The 22252-nt window shown below is 35.4% G+C and overlaps 1 protein-coding gene across 1 annotated transcript in view; it reads left to right on the forward strand.

Moving 5' to 3' along the window:
• Positions 1-22252, forward strand: part of LOC123308008 (probable aminopeptidase NPEPL1) — a 35922-nt gene that overhangs the window by 8211 nt on the left and 5459 nt on the right. Inside the window, exons 3-7 of the mRNA XM_044890527.1 lie at positions 3507-3639; positions 9538-9893; positions 13227-13372; positions 13437-13593; positions 20554-20841. Of these exons, the coding sequence (XP_044746462.1) occupies positions 3507-3639; positions 9538-9893; positions 13227-13372; positions 13437-13593; positions 20554-20841 (1080 nt within the window). The remainder of the gene's footprint in view (positions 1-3506; positions 3640-9537; positions 9894-13226; positions 13373-13436; positions 13594-20553; positions 20842-22252) is intronic.

Consider the following 22252-nt stretch of genomic DNA (forward strand, 5'->3'; position numbering starts at 1 on the left):
AAGTCACGGCTTTTTATATTTTTGTACTTAAGCCGTGTGCACCGAACAATTCAACTCATGATTATTATTTTTCTTATACAGGCTGTCCCAAAACTAGTGAATCAAACGTCAAACCATGATAGAGTAGACCAAATACTATTGAATGACACCAATATTAATTCAGCGAAAATGTACCGTTTCCAAAATAATCAGAATTTTATGAAAATACCTAAAGTTGCCGATTTTCGAACTATTTTTTTCAATCACGGGTCCAGTTTGTGATAGTACGAGATCCCGCTGCAGAATTACTACGTTCATTGCGTACAGAGACAAACACACATTTTCACATACGTTTATGGATAGGAGAATACACTGATAACACGGCAGCCTGTCAAAAGTGGCCGCAAGTAATTTTAATTAAATTAATGTTAATCAATATTCCAAGAGAAATTTTGTTCACTCCGTTTTGAAATAAAATATCATCCACATCATAACAATGCATGTAAAGAATACTAAAATCCATAGCTGCCGTTGCACACTCGGCCGCAACTGCCTCGCAGCCAGGTGTAAGCAGGTAACATTGCGATGAATTTCTACGTTCATGACGTACACGGATGTTTTTGATATCAAATTACAGATAATTTCTTTTCGAATAGGATGATGTATGGCTGCCTGTGAAAAAATGGCCGCAAGTTAGGTCTGCCATCTGTTAAAATAGCGAGATATATGAAATAAAGTGAAAGAGATGGCGCGCAATGCCACTTGTTAGATGAGGATGGTGGATGCCAGCCGACTTAACATTTACAAAATTATAATTACGTAATGAATATAATGAAAAAAACTTAAAGTATTAAGAGATTTATTTTATAATAAAAAATAATTTATTCATCAAGTACAAATGTAATTAAATCTGAAGAATTTTTTGTCGTGTTTCTTCAAAATCAGTTTTTTGAATCGAGTTATATTTTATATCAGTGTATTACATTTTCTAGTCCAAGTCCGATTCCTCGCTGCTTTCACAATAGCAGTTGTCACTATCGTCGTCGCAATCAGAGTTTTTTTTTCATCATCTGAAAATGTGTTAGCTCAATTACATAATACATTTTCTACTTGTATCGGAGTTGAACTTCCCAGAAATCATGTTGGTTTCAGGACACCATCCAGAAGAAGCCAACCATTTATTCTCCGCACTAAATTTTAAACCGTGGTACTTAGTAGCATTGAGCAATATCGAATTGACGAAAATCGTCCGTAGCACCTTTTGTTTTAATGACTTCCAAAACTATAAAATGTGGGTTGAAACAAACCCTTTGATTTTTTTAATGAATTTTTCATCATTCTCTTTTGCCGCATACATCTTGTTGAACATGAAAAATCGTCCAGTGTCTTTGGAATGAACTTTGGCGAGACCTATCATCTTTTAAAAAATTCTTCTTATGTTTCGATATTAATTTATTTGGACCTTATTCTTATTAGAATCTATTATATGCATTGCGCCCGAACTTTCAATATTCGTATAGCGCCCGACGAAGGGTGATTACATAAATAATATTAACAGCGTTGTGTACAACGAGCTCCAACACGTGGTTATAATATACGAATAATTCAGATGCACTGTTGAGTACCCAAAGATTCCTTTCACACCACGGGTTTTTACCGTCGGGTTTTTACCGGAAAACAACCGAATGAAAAAATATTCATCGGGTTTTATCCGTACGGTGGGCACATCAAGCTCTCGAATCTCGTGGCGATAAGCGCCGCCGAAAGTGCAATCTGGTTGTTTTCCAGTGCGAAACTAAACCGGAACATGTGTGAAAGATCCCATAATATCAGTAGATATAATTCGGAACATCGGGTAAGAACCCGATGGTGCGAAATGAGTCTAACTCTCTCTTACTTTATTTCGGATATCTCGCTATTTTAACAGATGGCAGACCTAACTTGCGGCCATTTTTTCACAGGCAGCCATACATCATCCAATTCGAAAAAAAATTAGCTTTAATTTGATATCAAAAACATCCGTGTACGTCATGAACGTAGAAATACATCGAAATGTTACCTGCTTACACATGGCTGCGAGGTAGTTGCGGCCGAGTGTGCAACGGCAGCTATGGATTTTAGTATTCTTTACATGCATTGTTATGATGTGGATGATATTTTATTTCAAAACGGAGTGAACGAAATTTCTCTTGGAATATTGATTAACATTAATTTAATTAAAATTACTTGCGGCCACTTTTGACAGGCTGCGGTGTTATCTCTCTATTCTTCTATCCATAAACGTATGTGAAAATGTGTGTTTGTCTCTGTACGTAATGAACGTAGTAATTCTGCAGTGGGATCTTAGACTATGACAAAGGATAGCGATTTTAAATCATATTAATCCTAGATTATTGTTTTATCACACCTAATTAAAATTATTCCTAGTAGTTAATCGACAACCCGAGTAAATGCAAATTAAAACAATTGTTTTTTCTACATAATGTTTAATACTCAGAATAAACCCCCTCTATAGGAATCAGATTATTTCAGATGCATAACATCCGCAGATAATGAAATCAACGAATGTTACGATCTAAATCGAACTAACAAACTACCATCGCTCGAAGTATCACCAGAAATTTCATTTCGTCGACAAACAGTAGGTGCTGACCATGGTTTCGGTCTTATTTGACCTCGTCAGAGCAACAAAACTCATTCGTCAACGAAATGCTATGAATTGCCGGCTCCTTTTATTCCATATCAGTAGCGGGTATGGTGTATGAATACATCGTACCGACATCTGACAGAGAAACGGGAACCAACCCAATTCAATTTCCTAAATCTCTCTATAGGGATGATAATATGGGCGAAAAACGCTGTCCTTAATCACAAATTGGCCCTGTGATTAGAAAAATAGACCGAAAATCGGCAATTTCAGGTTAGGATTTTTTGGAAACGGTACATTTTCGCTTTAATGTTGGTGTCATTCGATAGTATTTGATCTACTCTATCGTGGTGTGACGTTTGATTCACTTGTTTTGGGACACCCTGTATATTATGCACTGCATTTTGATCCCGGATCAAACATTCTCATCTCTACAGGGTGGGCAAAATTCGATGGGATTGAATGACAGCTCTGTAACTGTAAGAGCTAGAGAAAAAATGGATGGTACATTTCCTACCTCGATTTTCAAAAGATTGTTAGTGGCCAAAACCGCATCCCTCTATCTTCTTCTGTTTTCAAGTTATAAGTGGAAACACATTTTTCGCCTTTATTTCGTAAAGTATCAGTGATATCGAAAAACAAATGGTACTTTATACAGACACTTTTTCATATAGAATGCAGTGGCGTAGTCAAAGATTTTTTTCAATACGCCAATTCAGTGATATAGAGGTAACTTTCATTTATTTTTACATATTCCAGTCCCATATTTTTTTCTAATTCAGAATTCGCATCTTGAATTGCTCTCGCAATAAAATAACTCAAAAACTAGTTCGGTAGAAAAGCCCAAATAGTTCCTTTCATTGTACTTTTTTTTTTTCAGATTGTATGCGAAGGTCGTGATTTTTATGCAAGTGCTGTGGCTGTAGCTCGGGCATACCCTTCTTACAATAAGAAATCCAACACAGCGAAAAACATAACTGTCTACGTAGAGTTTATGATTGTTTCCGAAAAGGGTGAGTATAAATAATCAACTAGCATTTAACTGCCTCTATATTTTTTACGGGAAATACAAAAAAAAAATCATAAGAACGTGATTCCCCAGGTCATTGCGACTTTGAACTAGGGAAAAGAAGGCTAGAGAAAATCGCGTTTTTACGAATTTTTCATATTCTACTGCGATCAATTTGTCAAAGTCATATTTATTTTTCAACCACAACAAACTGAATCATCCAAGGTGAATGTGATGAAATGAGTCAGTTTGATGAAAGTGGGGTTAACACCAAGAAGCCGATTGGAAGGGTTATGGCGTAGAAGGTGGCAAGGTCAAGCTCATTGACACCGTTCCTTTGCAGTGGCTCAGTACAGACAATGGGTGAAATTATGAAAAAGATAATCTGAAATCACTTCAATATTTGTTGTTGATCTAATGAATAAGTCTCAGGAATTTCTGCATATACTTTTACGACTAATGGCCATAATATGCACCGTTTCATTAAACAAGATTAATTCCTTTTTTTCCATAGAGATTCTACGCTTAAAAATCATTTGAGAGATTAAACTTCGTTTAATCAAACGGTGCATACGGCCATAAGTGAATAAGAATGAAATGTTTTTATTTATCGCATTGATTTTATGGTAGCTCCGTCAATGCGCGCTAGTATGACGTGGCGTGTGGCGATACCGAAGAGGCCCGAGTACTTCCGATCTCCTATTGCGCCATCTTTGCTATACAGGCTCAGGGTGTTCCAAATTAAGGTGGCATCATTGCCAACTCCGTTATTATTATTAATGCTACGAATTCGGTTAAATGGGTAACTATACTTCATTCACTTTTATTTTAGCAGTCGGTTGGCCATGGAAATTTGACACATTTCACTCTGTATAGTACGAAAATGTGGGGTTATGAAGCTTGTCAAAACATTTTTGGGTTTTAAATCAACGCTATGTTGCCCGTTCTACGTAAAAGTTTCTGTTATTACGTATTTCATCACAATGTCGAATCTCTTCGGAAAATATGTGACGAACATAATTGAAGGTCCGCCTACACTTTAGCGGAAGTCGATTTTTTGTAATTTTTTGATTTTATTGTGTACATTATGACGAGCTGAGTTCAAAAAAAGCGGTTTAAACTTCAGGAAACCAGTGGCTCAAAAGTTACGCCACTTTGAAGGTCCAATGTTATGACTGATCTGAATGACATTTGACAAAATAATGATCGAATGAATTTAGAAACTTACAATTGAGTTATTTGGTGTAATTAAGGTCTATAATATTTCACAACTGGACATACAGTTGAAAATTCTTCACTCACTTAGTAGACGACGAATCCGAAGCTCAATGATTAACCAATTCCTATCATTGCATTCACTTTTTCCATGCAACACTACAGTATAATTCTTTTCACTTTTTCATGAACGAAAATAATCATGAATTCTTAAATAATTGAAGTAAATTTGCTCTATTCTTTCCAAATTGTGTTCAAACTTCTGAATGAGTTTTGACATGAATCAAAGTGACTTAGGCTAACTCGAATTCATGTTATCCGTAGATAAATTTTTTGACAGATTTCGAACGAAAAAAATATATTGGTTGATATAGTTCATGCAAGTTGAATTTTCATGTAAAATATTAGGATTTGAGATACTTGACAACTTGACTCTATAACACAATCGTAATACCTATTCTATCTTTCCCTATCTTTCTATTCATTGGGTTTATTCCTCAATTTTACCTTGTATAAGAGTTCTAAGGTACCTAGTAAATTCCCCGAGAATTGAGATTGGAATGCGGATCATTTGATAATGAACGTTTACTGTATAATGTTTTCACATAAATATAATCTATATAAATATACAATCTATGACGCTAAGATGTGATAGCTTAAGAATGGTGGTTTCAAAATGCAATTTACGGCACGAGCCTCCGCACTCGTATAAATTGCTATAAACTAAATCCTAAAAAAACGACAACTTTACCCAATCATAATAAAATATGTAATTATTTTTTTGCTCTTACATATTATGGCTAACCCAGGCTAGCCTAACGTAACCTAACCTAAACTAACCTAAAATAAACAAACAATTAAGAGAATGAAGAATTGAATTAAAATGAATAAAAGTATCTAACCTAAGCTAGCCTAACGTAACCTAACCTTAACTAACCTAAAATAAACATACAATTATGAGAATGAAGAATTGAATTAAAATGAATAAAAGTATCTAATTTCATTTGAATCTTCCATCGTGTAAATATGATGGTGCCAAAGAAATCTGACGTTATTTTCCCTGAAAAATAATTCAGTCATCTAATATTTGTCATTCTATGCTTACAACTGACAATCATAAAATTAGAGTATAAAAAACATAAAATACTCTTAAGATTGAAACTTAAAGGTGGCGTAACTTTCGAACCAATGGCCTCCTAATGTTGAAACCGCATTTATTGAACTCGCCTCGTCAAATTACATATGATAGGACTCCTCCTGAAGTCAAAGCGGCAACAAGGATACATTTAACATTGAAACTTCAAAATGGCGTAACTTTTGAACCAATGGTTGAAACAACTTTTATTGAACTCGCCTCGTCAAAATACATAAGATAGGACCCGTCCTGTACAAAAAATCGACTTCCGCTAAAGTGTAGTCGAGCCTCAAAGGTCATATAGAAAAATCAATTTTCGGGAACTTATTCTACGATGACATTCATCGAAAATCCTGTACTTAACTTTTCGCATTAATTCACTCAAACATAAAATTCTGAAATGCCACCACTTTTTTGGGTCTCCCAATAGAAGGGAATTCTTTGTCATCCTCTTCATTCACAATCTTTCTGATTGTGGAAATATCCAGCTGAAAAATAAGTCCTTTAGATTCAGATGAAACATTATATAAATTCTCTTACATGGAATATGTTCGCTATCGTCTGACGTATTGTGTATTTTAGAATATCAGGGTATAAATATTTGAATGAGCGGACCTGAATTTTAAATAGCACTTCCTGAAACCCTATCTCTTTTTTCAATCACTTTCGGCATTTTCGTAATAAAAATTGATATTAGTTGTGGCAACGGCGTTATGACATTAACGACATTTCATGAGTGCCAACCTAACTTCGTTCTAGTTACAAAAACTTGAGAAAATTATTTCATGGCCAACCGACTGCTAAAATAAATTTGAATGAAGTATAGTAGCATTTTAAATGGCTTTCTCGATGACGAACACAAAAAGAAAATTGACAGTCGCGTTTTCATAATATGCATTTCATATATATATATTTTTTTTGAATGGTACACCCTATATTTTATCATGCATTTCGATTCGTTATAACATTCTCAACAACAGAGATCATATCATAAAGTTGAAAATGAGCGAAATAGACCATATTAGTGAGGTTAGAATCACTCAATTGGCGGGAGATCCATATTCAAATTTTTTTACATAGGAATCGACTTTAAGATGGAATATCGCTAGCTAGAAGTAAATGTTAATATAAAGACATGCAAAATTGGGTTCCGCAATTATTAGAGGTTGTTTCCAAGTACATTTTACATCACAAAATACTTTTATATGTCCTAAAATCAAAATTGAACACATTATTATACAGAATATATCCGTATGTCGTAGATCATTTCTGCAATACGTCAATCATGAACCGTAACAAGGAAAATTGACATGCTACGCTTGCGCGTTAGAATGATGTCAGCTTCAGAGGTTAGAAACGAAATGAAGCTACGACAAACTTCCATGGATCTTGCCGACCAATTTTATATTGCTCCATTATTAATAAAATATACCATTTTATTACGAAATTTTGTTTTCAACTTGTTAAGAAAGGATCATAGAACACATTCCAACAGAAATAAATCTTAAGAAATTCGCTAAAATATCCAAAAACAGGCGAGAAGTACGCGGCATTTTTAGTCCCATAAGAAATGCATAGGGAATTCAGGGACCAGATCCACGGATGGATCGCGATTCAAAATTCCCGCCTAACCTCACTAATATGGTCTATATTTATTTCATTCACTAGTACAAAAAATTTCTTTGTTTTGGCTAATAAAACCTCATGATTGCCCAATTTTGGTACTTATACGAATGACAATATCTTTTTGGGTGTTTTATTCGCCAAAATAAAGACATTTTTTGTACTAGTGAATGAAATAAATATTTCTTCATATGAGTCGCTCATTTTCGTTTCAAAACTTCAGTTAGTTGTCACTTTATATGTCAACATTAGAAAAAAAATGTTTTGATTTTGTCACAAAAGGCATAACCTTAATAAATGAATAAACAGAAGGCCTTAAGAGTCCAGTAGTCCGTCTAGACAGCTTAAAATATGGCCACGAAGGATGTCCAATAATTTCTATAGTCTTCAATCACAGAACTGGAATAAACAGGGTTTGCCCACGGTGGGTGGCCTATTAGACGTTGACCAAGGATGAATCATAAGATTGAAAATTTGGGTACCACGGTTTACGCCTCTGATCTCTCTGATTAAAATATTTTCAATGTTACGACGTTGCCGCTTATACGAAAAATACAAACTTCGTCATTTCAAATGGGGCAACCTATATATTATAATTTTTTTCGTGGACTCTTTTTAAAGGCAAAAAATAGAGCTTTGAATATGACACAAAAGTATATGCTGATCTGCTGATGTGCAGTAGGTTTTTTGAATTGATAAACTTAGTAGAATTTATACAATTTATATCAGAAATTAATATGAACCGATATTCAATATACCATCATAGCATAAACATTTCAGTTCTTTACATATTATTTACAGAATTTTCAGAATCACAATAAAAAAAAACTTCAGAGGTATACAAGACCTCGTAAGTATATAGTTTCTTTATGCTTTTTTATGATTCTTTTGTGATATGATCTCTTTATGACAGAATATACAAATTGATTAATGAATGAACAAAACACTCACTGCTAGTTTCATAAAACTTTGACTGTCCAATCAACAATTCGACAGTCACTCGATTCCCAAAACGAAATCAATAAAACCTTTGCATTTCTGAATATTTAAGGAGTAGCAATTTAGAATCATTGAATGGACGTATAAAGGTCATAAATTCCCCTAAATGGGCCCTTCATGCAAGGGATGCTTTCTGCATATAACAATTCGCGTGGATGAACAGTTCTCAATCGACTTCCAGTAAAATGTTCAATGCACATGATGTAGTCAGTAATGTTTGCAGGCCTTTACGCCCTGAAAATTTTACCCAGTTCGGAGCACTGAAAATAAAAATCAATGAATGACCGAGTCACATGTTAAGTGTATTAATACTTACTTTTACATTTTCTTTAGTAAAGTAAAAACTTTAATTGAAGGATTTTCACCATCTAGTTATTTTGAAACGATGTTTAGAGGTTTTCACCAAGACAAAAAAATTTAATAATCAGCAACTAGAAGGAGCTAGGTAAACAAAAGGCGGTGCGAGAATCAAAACATTGATCAAAAGAAAAGGGTCATCTGAAATCTTAAAAAATTACATATGTTTCTGCAATTGGCCTTAAAATTAAGTCTTAGTAACACATTTGAAACACAGATGGCACTCACATCACTTTGGTCGTACAGTGACTCTAACGAGACAGTGGCGACAATTGTGGTCTCGTTTTTCATCGTTTTAGCAAGAATATGGCGGATTTGGTCACGTGACGTGACATGAGCCAATCCGCATTCCGAATTAGATATCATAGCATTGAAATCTGTGCTTCTAAGCCGCCATATTCTTGCTAAATTTCCAATTGTCGCCACTGTGTTTGATAGATTCACTGTATTAAGTCGCTTCGTTTTCTATCTTCTCTGTAATCTTTGGTTGCAATTTGAACACTCGTTCATTTTTCCCGCCTTTTTGGGGGATCTGTAAAAACTGCATCACAAAATAATCTTCCTTTTTTGCAGCTGGTGCCGCGGAGGGATACTTAGATGAACCCACCATACAATTATTGTCGGACACGTGTTACGCGTTGAAAATGTGCCAGAGAATAGTGGACACGCCGTGTTGTTACATGAACATAGACCATTTCATATCAGAGGCCCAAACAGTGGCGTACTCTTTAAAAACGGGTATCGAAGTGATCAGAGGCGAAGAATTGAATCAGAGAGGGTTCGGCGGGATATACGGTGTGGGCAAAGGGGCTTCCTGTCCTCCAGCCCTCGTTATCCTCAAAAACACGCCCGCCACTGCCACCAAAACGATTGCGTGGGTCGGGAAGGGTATTGTGTACGACACTGGCGGTCTCAGTTTGAAAGGAAGGGTAAGTTTATTGATCCGAATAGGGATGAGTGAAAATATTTCAATTCTGTTTTGTTTCTATTTTTCGTATCATATTGATATTTTTTTTAATTACAATAACACTTATTATTACGATTAAAAAATTCATCCTGAAGCGAGTGGTTATTATGTTTTGATCATTTTATCCTCTATCGATGCATCAAGTGACCATTCTTTCCCTTGAACATCATGACATTTATAATTTATTAATCACTCATTAGCCATTATTCACTGGTGTCTTTTCAAACTTCATGGTCAGGGTCATAGAAAGAGGCATCGGGTGTGAAGTTAGCAGCCATTTGCTAAAAGCCATAGAGAAAGGCCTGTCTCTGCTAAAAGCCACTCCAGATCTAGCTGACGTTTAACCAGTGGCATCGGGTACTTTTTTTTCGTGGACCATGCATACTGAAATCGATATTAGGTCTCGGAAATGAATGCATTCTTCCAAACCCGGAGTGTTTATTCATTCATTAGAAGTTGATGAATACTATTTCAAAGTTATACGTATAATGTGGGAGTGTGGGTTTCATCCGTAAGGGGAAGCGCCCTCCAAAGTAGCGTAGCACTGACATGACACATACAGGGTGGGCAAAATTCGTTATCTACTGAGGGGATCTCGAGAACTATAGCAGCTAGAAGAAAACAGATGGCACATTCTCTAGCTCTTTTCATGGCTAATCCAAATCTGACAACAAAATCGGCCTATCATTTTTAGATTTCGAGTTATAAACAAAATTGAGATTTTGACGATTCCTAGAAGTTCTCATAACTATGTTACAGATCTGAAACTTGAACCTTCTTAGGCACTTTTATACCTAGAATCTACTGACAAAGAGTTTTTTTCCCAATTCAAAAATAACAAATTCAATGAAAGTTTGCTTTCAAAAAAATTAAAGTTCACCTAATGATTCGATATGAAAAAATATTTATTTTGAGGTCGTCAGTGAATTCTACGTAAAAAAAGTGCCTGTAGAAGGTTCAAGTTTCAGATTTGTAACTTCAAAGACAAAAAAGTTATGAGAACTTAAAAACGAAGTATCGTAGGAGGCTGTGGTTTTCACCATTCTTTGTTTCTCCGAAAAAGAGCTCTGAAATGTGTCATCCGTTTTCTTCTAGCTGCTATAGTTCTCGAGATCCTCTCAGTAGACAACGAATTTTGCCCACCTTATATATGACAAAGGCAATGCATAATTTTCAGATATCGCATATCTGAGTTAAATGTGTCGTTCTCAGTTCAACTCTGAAAATTATGCATTGCCTTCGTCATGTATGTGCCGTGTCAGTGCCACGCTACCTTGGTGGGCGCTCCTACTAATGTGAGTATTCGAAATATAATAGAAAATTGGTCCCAAAATGAATAAAGGATTTGAAATTTGGTGCACCTATTCATAGAGCCCTAAAAAACTTTAGTCCGAGAGATTTTTTATTTGCAGAAGGGTGAATTTCAACCCCTCTTCTCAGAGTCCACAGAATACATCTAAAATAGGTCTAAAAAATTAATAAAGGGTTTAAAATTCGATGTACATATTTATAAACCCTTCAGAAACGATATTCCGAGAATATTTCCATTTGCAGGACTTGAAAGGGTGAATTTCACCCCTCTTCTCGGAGTCCACAGGATAAATCAAACATTCATATTCATAAGGCCCTATAAAACAATATTCCGAGAGCTTTTTAATTTGTATAACTTGCAAGGGTGAATTGGAAAGAAAATTGTATTGTATTGGCGAATTAATGGAGACTGATTTAAACAGGGGAGTCCAGAGTCTTTGACTAGTACAAATATTTTAACATTAGATTCTTTAGTTCAAAAGAAACACTTTTTTCCTTTACCATTTTTCTCCGAATCGGCTCGGTTTGAATGATACAGGCTGTTGAAAACCCATAAAAAAAATTTATAGTTCTACTTTACAAACGGTTTTATCGAATGAAAGGAATTTTGGAATATAGTTTTTCATTAATTTGATTAATCTTTTTCGAACACAAGATATGACCCACGTCTTGCAGTTTTTACATTATGACCATTACGTACCATAAAAATATAAAAAATTCAAAGAAACTAAGTTTTCGATATTCAAAAAGTATCTGTGAAATTTGAAGAACTGGGTATTTTGGCTGAATACAACTCTGTTTAAAAGACCCACAGATGTGTTATCTTGAGTAATTTTGTTTTTCCAGGGGTGGCCTCAGCTTATTATGAATTCTTAAAATGGATGTATCTTTTTATCAGGACCGAATCGGAAAAAATGGTGTAGGAAAAAAGTGTTCCCTATGAACTCAATAATGTAGTGTTAAAATATTTGTACAAGTCAGAATCTCACCTTCCCTATTTATATACATATATAGGGTGTATTTGAAGATGAGGGTTTTTATTAACAGAAGGTAGAACTGGTAAAAATAAGCGTTTCACTAAAAATCTCTTACGCGAAACTTTCAAAATGACAAAGTTAAAAAAAAAATTGAAAATGATTAGTGGAATAGATCCTGATACGACCTTAGACCGTTTGTTAGCTGAATTACCGCAAAGCAGTGGGAAAAAACCTATATCCCGATTCAACCATGTGGTTTCGTTTAGTATATTGGCTCGTTCGATATTTACGTGGTAATGAAAATGGAAACTTACGATTGCCGAATTGTTTTCATTATTTTATATTATTGCTCATTTCGATACCAACTCACAGAAGAGACTTAGAACACAAGTGTAAAAAAAATAATGTTTCAAAATCTCACCAATAAAATTCGTCTAAATTATTCTTGAATTTTTTCACAATGGGCATCAAAATCTTCTTGTTCGAACAACCCAACAATCGTCGTTAGAATGGGACGAAATGGGGGAAACATCATAGCACTTTTTCAACATAACTAACCTAAGCACTTTCAAGAAACTGCCTCGATTTTCTACATTTTTTTTTACCCTAAATTGCACGACACAACACTTATTATTCTCTCAAAAGTGAACTGATGCATCTAATCCGATGAACTTGATACTGAGCTATTCATTGTCCAGCCATATGTTTATGTTTTGTTTCGTTTTTGCGATGCCGGAGTCACCTTCCACTTGAAATTCAATGAAATTTTGTCAATCTTCTCGAGGTTGTCTCTCAGATCTCAGCCCTCTTGGATATTTTATGTAGACAATTTTTAGTTAAACGACTTATTTTGATTAGTCTTCTGTCAAAAAAAAGCCTCAGCTTTGGAAACACCTTGTATTGTATAGCGTATAGGGTCTTTTTCTTCCTGTACATTTATCAATGGAAAAACCAAAATGCTTCAGTGATAATCCTGCTTTGTTTAACTGATATATTTTTTTATTCAGTTTGACATGCTTGGAATGAAGAGAGACTGCGGTGGAGCCGCGGCCATATTGGGTGCCTTCTATATTGCAGTGAAGTCCGAATTCAGCGAGAATTTGTATGCGGTGTTCTGCCTCGCGGAGAACGCAATTGGACCGGAAGCAGTCAAGTTAGTTCAGTATTATCATTTACGAAATGAGATCAATTTTACTAAGCCTTCGTGCGCATTTCAGGCCCGATGATATTATCACTTTATATTCGGGCAAGACAGTGGAGATCAATAATACGGACGCCGAAGGTAGACTAGTACTCGCCGATGGAGTTGCATACGCTAACAAAGACTTGAAGGCTGACATAATTGTAGACGTTGCTACATTGACTGGGGCGCAGGTATGTGGATCTGTTTTCTTATTTATTTTCCTATTGGATTCCTGATCGATGAAAGTTGATTATAAGGTGTTTTCTGTTTGAGTAGATGGAATTTGGATATTTTAAACCTTACGCCACCCATCTAATCTAACCCTATAGTTGGGGAGCCGACTATGATAAATCAAGATTTACTCGAGCGTCGTGGAAATATAGTGGATTTTTAAGATAAGATGGTAGAAAGAAAAAAAGGTTTCATGATGTATGCACTTTCAGTGGTGGGGAAAGCGTCTGCAGGTTTTCAAAAATGTAAAAAAAAATATCGTCAGGTGTACATACTCGAGCGTGTCAGATTAAGATACTGTACATGCCCTACGTGTCTCTGATGATAAATTCATGTTAATCTAACAGTTTGCTTGGTGGGGCTGGCCGTACGGAAGAGTTGAAAATGATTGAAATTTTTTTTCGAGGGTGTCAGATTTTTAGAGGATATGTTAATTGAACCTTTTCAAGCCACTGACAATTTGGACGTGACGCAAGGTCACAGCGGTCCTTTGAAAATGCAAAAAAAAATCTTTACTTGGACATACTCGAGCGTGTCAGATTTTCATACAGATGGTTAATCTCGATGTTGTAAACGTGTTGACATATAAATTTGACATTAATCAAGGGGGGGTTCTGAATCTGACAGTTAGAAGATGATTACAAGGCATGTTTTTAAGATCTTGTTAACGTGTTGACATATAAATTTGACACTAATCAAGGGGGGGTTCTGAATCTGACAGTTTGAAGATGATTACAAGGCATGTTTTTAAGATATTTCCCTTCCTGTACCTTTAATCGTTTCTGTATTCATTGTGAAAGTTGTATATAATAAAATTCTATACAACTTTTGTTTGAAGCAATTTTAAATATAATACTTTTTACTGTTTTTCGAGTTAGAGGACGATACTCATTCATTCATTCATTCATTGCTGTATCCCGTTACCGGGAATAAATCTACAAAAAGAAGAAGAAAAAAAAATAAATTCGAACAGACTTGTAATTTCTTAGTGCTAGTTGCGACTGTGTGCCCTCCTGTGACTGTAGAGACCCAACCGTGACCCACATATCCTACCACACTCCGGACATGGATAGTCACCAACCAGATCTGGCCGCCGCTGTATCCTTCTCGATTCTCCATTATAACTGTGTAAGGACGATAAGGGCGAGGAGCTCAGCCACACATGCGAAAGGGCAATGTCAATGTAGAAACCCAGTCTAATCTACATTCATCGCCATATATCTTGAAAACGTTTAAACGTAGAAAAAATTGCTTTGGACAAAATTTGTAGAAAATGGTATGCCCCACCAATGTTATAATCAATGCGAAAACAATTTGAAGCCCAGGAGAGGAGATAATTCAAAAAAACTGATTTTTGTAACCTTTATGGTCAATTTGTATTGTTTAGGCTTGCTGAAACTGTCAGATCATATTTTTTCCATTATTCTTCTTAATTAGCTACAATATAAGAAAACACGCCTGTACAGGGTATCCCAAATCGCTTGATTTTGGCTGTTTCTGGTACAGATTAGTCAAGTTTATTTCAGAACCCGTCAATTGTATTTCAGATTAGTCAGTTTAATTTCAGGAATGATCATTTGAAATTCAGAGTAGTCACTTTTATTTCCGAAAACATCAAATGTAATTCAGATTAGTCAATTTGATTTCAGAAACTATCAATTAAAAATCAGAATCAATCATTTGTATTTTAGAAACCGTGATTTGTAAGAAAGTAAAAAAGAGTAAGAATATTATTCAAGGCTATGTCAGATAAATCTGTCACATTATTATCTAATACGCATTTACATGATATCAGGATGATACATACATAAAATGAATTATTAAATTAATTCAGTTTTAGGTATTCTTCTAACTGTGTTACTTGTCTCCAGGATTTATTTGAAATCTCAGTAGGTGATGCCCGTCCTACACTGTAAAAAATGAATTTTTGAAAAAACTTCTTTTCATAAATATTTAAGGTGCTGCAGAATCTTGGCGTGATCCTACTTCCTTATTTTTTTATCTAGGTACCTAATCTTTCTATCCTTCTGAAAATTCTGAATCTGCATATCTGGAGAATGTTATTGGCTAATATAAGGACACAATCTTTGGGGTTGATTGTGCTACAAGAGCAGCGCAGCATAGCACCACCTTCCATGCAGTGCCATAAATTGTTGCATTTTCTTGTTTACATACATAGAGTTTAGTGTTTTTCAAGATAATAAGAGTTCATAAATTCAATAAATTCCTTTCTGAATTACAATTGACGGTTTCTGAAATAAATGTGACTAAACGGAATTTCTAATGACTGAAATTGAATTGATTATTTCTGAATTACAACTGGAGATGGTGTAGACTGGAGAGGAAAAACGTTGAAAGGAGTCCTGGGCTCGATTTTTGTCCATTACTGGGAATCATTTCATGATTGTTCATGATGTCTTCATTCTTCTTGAAGATATAACCAAATTTTGATATTTTGTCGATTTCGAAAGTATGCCATAACTTCTTTATTTCCGGAAATATCTAAAAACGATTGAATTTTTCTACAAGCATTTCTCGCTGGGAATACGATACTATATGAAATTTTTTTGTTTCTGTTCCCTGAGAACTTCAAGATTCATCACCATCCCTGGATGGTTATATGCCATCCCAATACATCAATCCAGATAAGTACGAACCTCAACCGGAACCTTCTAAAAAGGCTACATTAATGAATTTTTGTGATTATCAATATTATACAATCTCCTAAAGAATAAACTTATCAATAGTTGGGGAGCCCAAGAAGGAAATTCGGGATTTACTAGAGATTGTCGGATTGATATGAGGGGACATACCTTGGACCCTGTAGAGTACCTCTACCAAAAATAAGACCTGTATATAGAGGGAATTATCTAGGACAGCCTGTCAGAATAGTAAAAAAACACGATCATTGTACATACTCGAGCGTGTCAGTTTAAGATATATGTGGTTAATTACATGTTCAAAAGTATATATTCTCTTAATATGACAATTTGAGGTTGACGAAAATGTGTGGGAGGACGTCAAACTATCAGAAAAAAAAACGTCGCGTGTAGATTACGAGCGCGGTTGCTTTTTTTATTATTTTGAAGCTAATGATTCAAGAATAATGGAAAAAATATATAATCTGGCACTTTCAGAAAGCCGAAACAGTAAAAATTGAGCATGAAGTTAACAAAATTCGGTTTTTTTGAATTATCTCCTCTCCTGGGCTTCAAATTGTTATCGCTTCCATTATAATAATATATAATAATAAGCCTTTATTCTCCAACAGGTTTTCAACCCAATTACAGGAAAAACAAAATGAAAAATACTATAAGAAACACAACAGCACTTAGTCATGCTTGACACAGCTATTAATCGAAAAAATCAAATATTACAAAATTGAATTTAGCAAATATCCAATTCTACATAAACTTGGAGCAATTTATACAGAGGGTCATCATTAATGTCACACCTATTAGCTATCTTATTATAAATACTACACATGTAGTGAATTGGTGACTTTAAATTCAAATTGGTTTTTCCCGCTCTCATATAAAACAAGAAATTAGTTCTGCCCTCTAAGCGTGGAACAATAATTATAATAAAATAATAATAACTTCTCCAATAATGGTGGACAATCCACCCTGTTATTTAAAAGTTTATAAATAAAACTCAATGCTAGCATACCCCTTCTAGTTTCCAAACTTCTGCCCTTAAATCTGCTGAGTAGTAATTTATGATCATATCCAATAGGAGGATATTCACCATCCTGTTTCCATGCCAAAAACTTAAAAAATTTCCGCTGTACCGCCTCCAGTCGATGTATATGGCATTGATAAATAGGTCTCCAAATCATACTCGCGTACTCCAGTTTGCTCCTTATTAATGAATTAAATAACGACAGATAAGTGTCAACGCATGTAAAGCATTTACCGTTGCGAACTAAAAAACCATACAATCTGCACGCTGATGATACCACATGATCCATGTGAGGTAAGAATGTGCACCTCTCATCAAATATCACACCCAAGTCTCTTATCTGTGTTAGACCATTCAACACTTTACTGTTCATACTGTAATCATATCTGATTATTGCCTTCCTTCGAGTATAAGATACAATGTAACATTTCTTGCCATTCAAAGCCAAACGGTTGCGACAACACCATGCACTTATAAGATCTATGGCCCTCTGTAGAATGATGCAATCCAATTCACTAAAGATCTCCAGATATAATTTTAAGTCATCTGCAAACATCAAGATGGGTGTACTGACTTTATCCATAAGGTCGTTGACAAACAGCAGGAACAACAGAGGTCCCAAATTTGAGCCCTGCGGAACACCAGATGAAGCAACGAATTGGTTGTAAAGCATAACATTTTCTACAAATTTTGTTCGAAGCAATTTTTTCTACGTTTGAACGTTTTTGAAATATATAGAGATGAATGAACATTAAAATGGGTTTCTATATTGACCTCGGCCATTTGCATTTGTAACAAAGCTCCTCGCCCTTATCGCCCTCTAACTCGAAAACGGTTAGGATTATGTAAAATTGCTTCAGACAAAAGTTGTACAGAATTTTGTTATACAGGCTGGGCCATCCATAACTTTCCACGCCGAATTTTGAGCTTTAGGATGGAATAACGAAAAAACGCTCAGACAGGTTGAATTTTGTTGAAAGGGGGTCAAATAAGGGTGTTCAAATGAGTTTGATATTACTACCCCTCTAACCGCAACCCCTAACTGCACTCATTTTTGAATAGGGAAAAGGGGTCGAGTAGCACCTTGTTGGAAAGGCAATTCAATTTCCTACACGAGTGGATTTTTTTTATCGCTTTATATATAATAATACAGAGTGACTCAGTATTCCATCAGTAAATTTCACACGCCGAATTTGGATCTTGGAGCTGAAAAAAAACGCTCGGACGGGTCGAAAACTGAATTCATTCTGTTTAATAGTTAAGCGATCGAAAAAAAAATAAAAGGCTCATTCAGGTAATTGAATTACTTTTTCAACAAAACTGCTCGACCCATTATCTCTATTCAAAAATAATTGCTCTAAGTGGTAGCGGCTAGAGGGGTAGTGATATCGAATTCATTTTTTAACCCGTCCGAGCGTTTTTTCCATCCCAAAGATCCAAATTCGCCGTGCGAAAGTTCTTTGTCTCCCTTTCAACAAAATTTGACCTGACCGAGCGTTTTTCGTTATTCCATTCCAAAGATCAAAATTCGGGGCTGTATGAAAATCTGGCACTCGAGTATGTACAGGGTGGGCAAATTTCGATGTTTTAGCACTACAGTTTTTAAACCAGAGGAGATAGACAAAATCTGATACCCCATTCTCGTTCTCTATTTCTGAGAAACTAACAAGAGTAGTAGCCATTTTGGCCACCTTCTTTTGTTTTCGAGTTAATAAGCAAAAATTGGAAAAATGGCGATATCGAAATAAATTTATTGTTCTGCTAATACTGATGATAGAGCTCTGAAATTGAAACATTATACAGGCATTTTTTTACGTAGAATTCAGTGGCGTGCTCGCCTTTTTAGCAGGATTTTTAATTACGAAGCTATTACCCAAAGTTATGTTTTTTTAAATAGGAACACTATATTTCTGTGCAATTTTTAAAAGCTTAATTTTTACTGATTTCAAAAATATATAACATCATATGGTTTGTATCAATATAAATAATAGAAAATGGTCAAAAACCTTTTTTCTCAATATTTCTATGGTTTCAACTTTTGATGAGCATAGAAAAATAGAGTTTCCTATAACAAAAGCAGTCTCCTTCCGGCAATGTCATTCTTTCTATGCATTTTACCAATTTTCACAAAATTTGAATCAAGATATATTTAATAAATTTTCATAATAATGAAAAGACTTATAGAAGGAGACAGTGGTAATCATACGATGCTATATGTTTCTGTGCTCATCAAAAGTTGAAACCATAGAAATATTGAGAAAAAAGGTTTTTGACCATTTTCTATCATTTATATTGATACAAACCATATGATGTTATATATTTTTGAAATCAGTAAAAATTAAGCTTTCAAAAAATCGCACAGATAACTAGTGTTCCCATTCAAAAAAACATAACTTTGGGTAATAGCTTCGTAATTAAAAATCCTGCTGAAAAAGCGAGCACGCCACTGGATTCTACGTAAAAAACTGCCTGCATAATGTTTTAATTTCAGAGCTCTATCATCAGTATTAGCGGAGATATAAATTTATTTCGATATCGCCATTTTTCCAATTTTTGCTTATGACTCGAGAACAAAAGAAAGTGGCCAAAAACGACTACTACTCTTGTTAGTTTCTCAGAAATAGAGAACGAGAATGGGACATCAGATTTTGTCTGTCTCCTCTGGTTTAAAAGCTGCAGTGCTAAAACATCAAAATTTGCCCACCCTGTACAAGTAACGATTTTTTTTGCATTTTCAAGGGACCGCAGTGACCTTGCATCACGTCCGAATTGTCAGTATCTTGAAAAGTAGCTTGCTTTGGGTCCAGTTAACATATCCTGTAAAAATCTGACGCCCTAAAAAAAATTTTTTTTTGCCATTTTCAACTCTTCCGTAAGGCCAACCCCACCACGCAAACTGTCAGAATAACATTAATTTATTATCAGAGACACGTAGGGTATATACAGTATCTTGATCTAACACGCTCTAGTATGTACACCTGACGATTTTATTTATATTTTTGAGAACTTGCAGAAGCTTTCCCCACCGCTGAAAGTGCTTACATCATACCTTTTTTTCTTTCTACTATCTAGTCTTCGAAATCCACTAGGTCTCCACGACGCTCGAGTAAATACCGATTTAACATCGTCGGCTCCCCAACTATGAGGTTAACTGGCATTCTGCGATGAAATAATGCACGAGCGAAGCCGCGGGTTTCAAGCCAGTAGTAAATACATTAATCCCCATCGTTTCATTGCAGGGTATCGCCACCGGTAAATATCACGCGTCCATCCTGACGAACGACGAGGTTTGGGAGAACAATGTGAGGCAAGCAGGACAGGCTTGTGGAGATTTGGTCCATCCGGTACCGTTCACTCCGGAACTTCACTTTGCGGAATTCAATTCCACTATGGCTGATATGAAAAATTCCGTCAAGGATAGGTGCAACGCTCAGGTGAGCTGCGCCGGTCTCTTCATATTATCGCATCTTGGCTTTGAGTACCCAGGGAAGTGGATTCACATTGATATGGCTTATACCGTAGCCAGCGTAAGTTGAAACTTTTGGTTCTTTATTTTTTTTTCAGTGAACGGAAGGGCGATGCCTTACTATATGGAGAGTAGAGAGAAGGAGAACGATCGCTGCTTTGAGACCACAGATTTTTTGTCCTCTAAATTATGTACCAATAGAGTAGTTCATGCTTTTGCCAACAGGCGCGCTGGCCATCACGAGAGTGCGAAATTTTGATTTACACAAATCAAATTGTAGTTGGCTCGTTGGCTGAGTGAACTGTTTCCCTGGTGACAGATGATAGGAATATTATTATTGTCGATTTTTGATAAGAGAACAACATATGACCATGGTGAAATGTTGAAGCGTGCGCTAGTGTAAGAGTGTTTTGGCATCGGAAAGAAAAGGAGAAGAGATGAAATTTCCGAGAGCATTTTTGAGAGAAAATTGAAAAAAAATTTACCTCAAGAATCGACTCCGAATCAATTTGTGTGTCAAGAGCACTTTTGCGATGAAGATATCAAAAAGATGATGGATTCATTATAAACGAAATCGAAATTGTCATCCCTCGTGAGAAGTTGAATCTTCTGAATAAGAATATCTAACCAATAAAACTACATGGTTCAGAAGTGAATATTCTTGAAGAATTTTGTTGGCATAACATAATACATGGTTTATATCGGTTCTCAGCTGAGTATTGGCAACAGAATCTACTCTAATACCTAAGTGATAAATCTGGGACTGCTACCTTTTGTTGTCTTGATGTGTACTACTCCTCACTACGGATTTATATAATTTTGAAGATTACGGTAAACCAACTAACATAGTTTCAATAAACAATGATAAACAGAAGTAGGTGCAATTTTTTTGATCAGTGATTTCTTTCGAATTTCATTGATTTCGACTTGCATTTTATTGCATATAATTCAGAGAACTCATATTTAATATAGATTTGAAGAAAGGTATTTGAAAAATCATCAGAAAAACCACGATGACACATAACCTAAAATAAAATGAAGGCTGTTCATTTCAAATTGACGCTTGAATCCCCACCCCTTATCGATACCCGTTGCAATCGCAGCGACACCTGTCCTACGTTTCCCGTTTTCGGGGACACATTTTTAGTACGTCGATCGTTCTCCTTCTCTCTACTCTCCATACCTTACTATCAAGGCGAAATTAATACAGATGTATAACATCCCTAGATAAAAAATCAACAAATGTTTCTATTTAAAATCGGGAGACATTATTCAGCTAAAAAGAGAGATAATTATGAGTAGTTCAAACGAGAAGTCACTTGAAGTCAAACACTGAGAGAGTTCAACAAATTTAATATCAACACAACGTTTACAGTGACAGAGCAATCAATGATAATAATTGATTGCGAGAGCCTATTTATTCCATCAGAAGAACAGAAAATTAAACAAATTCACTATTGGGAATGGGGCAT

The sequence above is a fragment of the Coccinella septempunctata genome, chromosome 2 (assembly GCF_907165205.1).
Source record: "Coccinella septempunctata chromosome 2, icCocSept1.1, whole genome shotgun sequence".
Lineage (NCBI taxonomy): Eukaryota > Metazoa > Arthropoda > Insecta > Coleoptera > Coccinellidae > Coccinella > Coccinella septempunctata.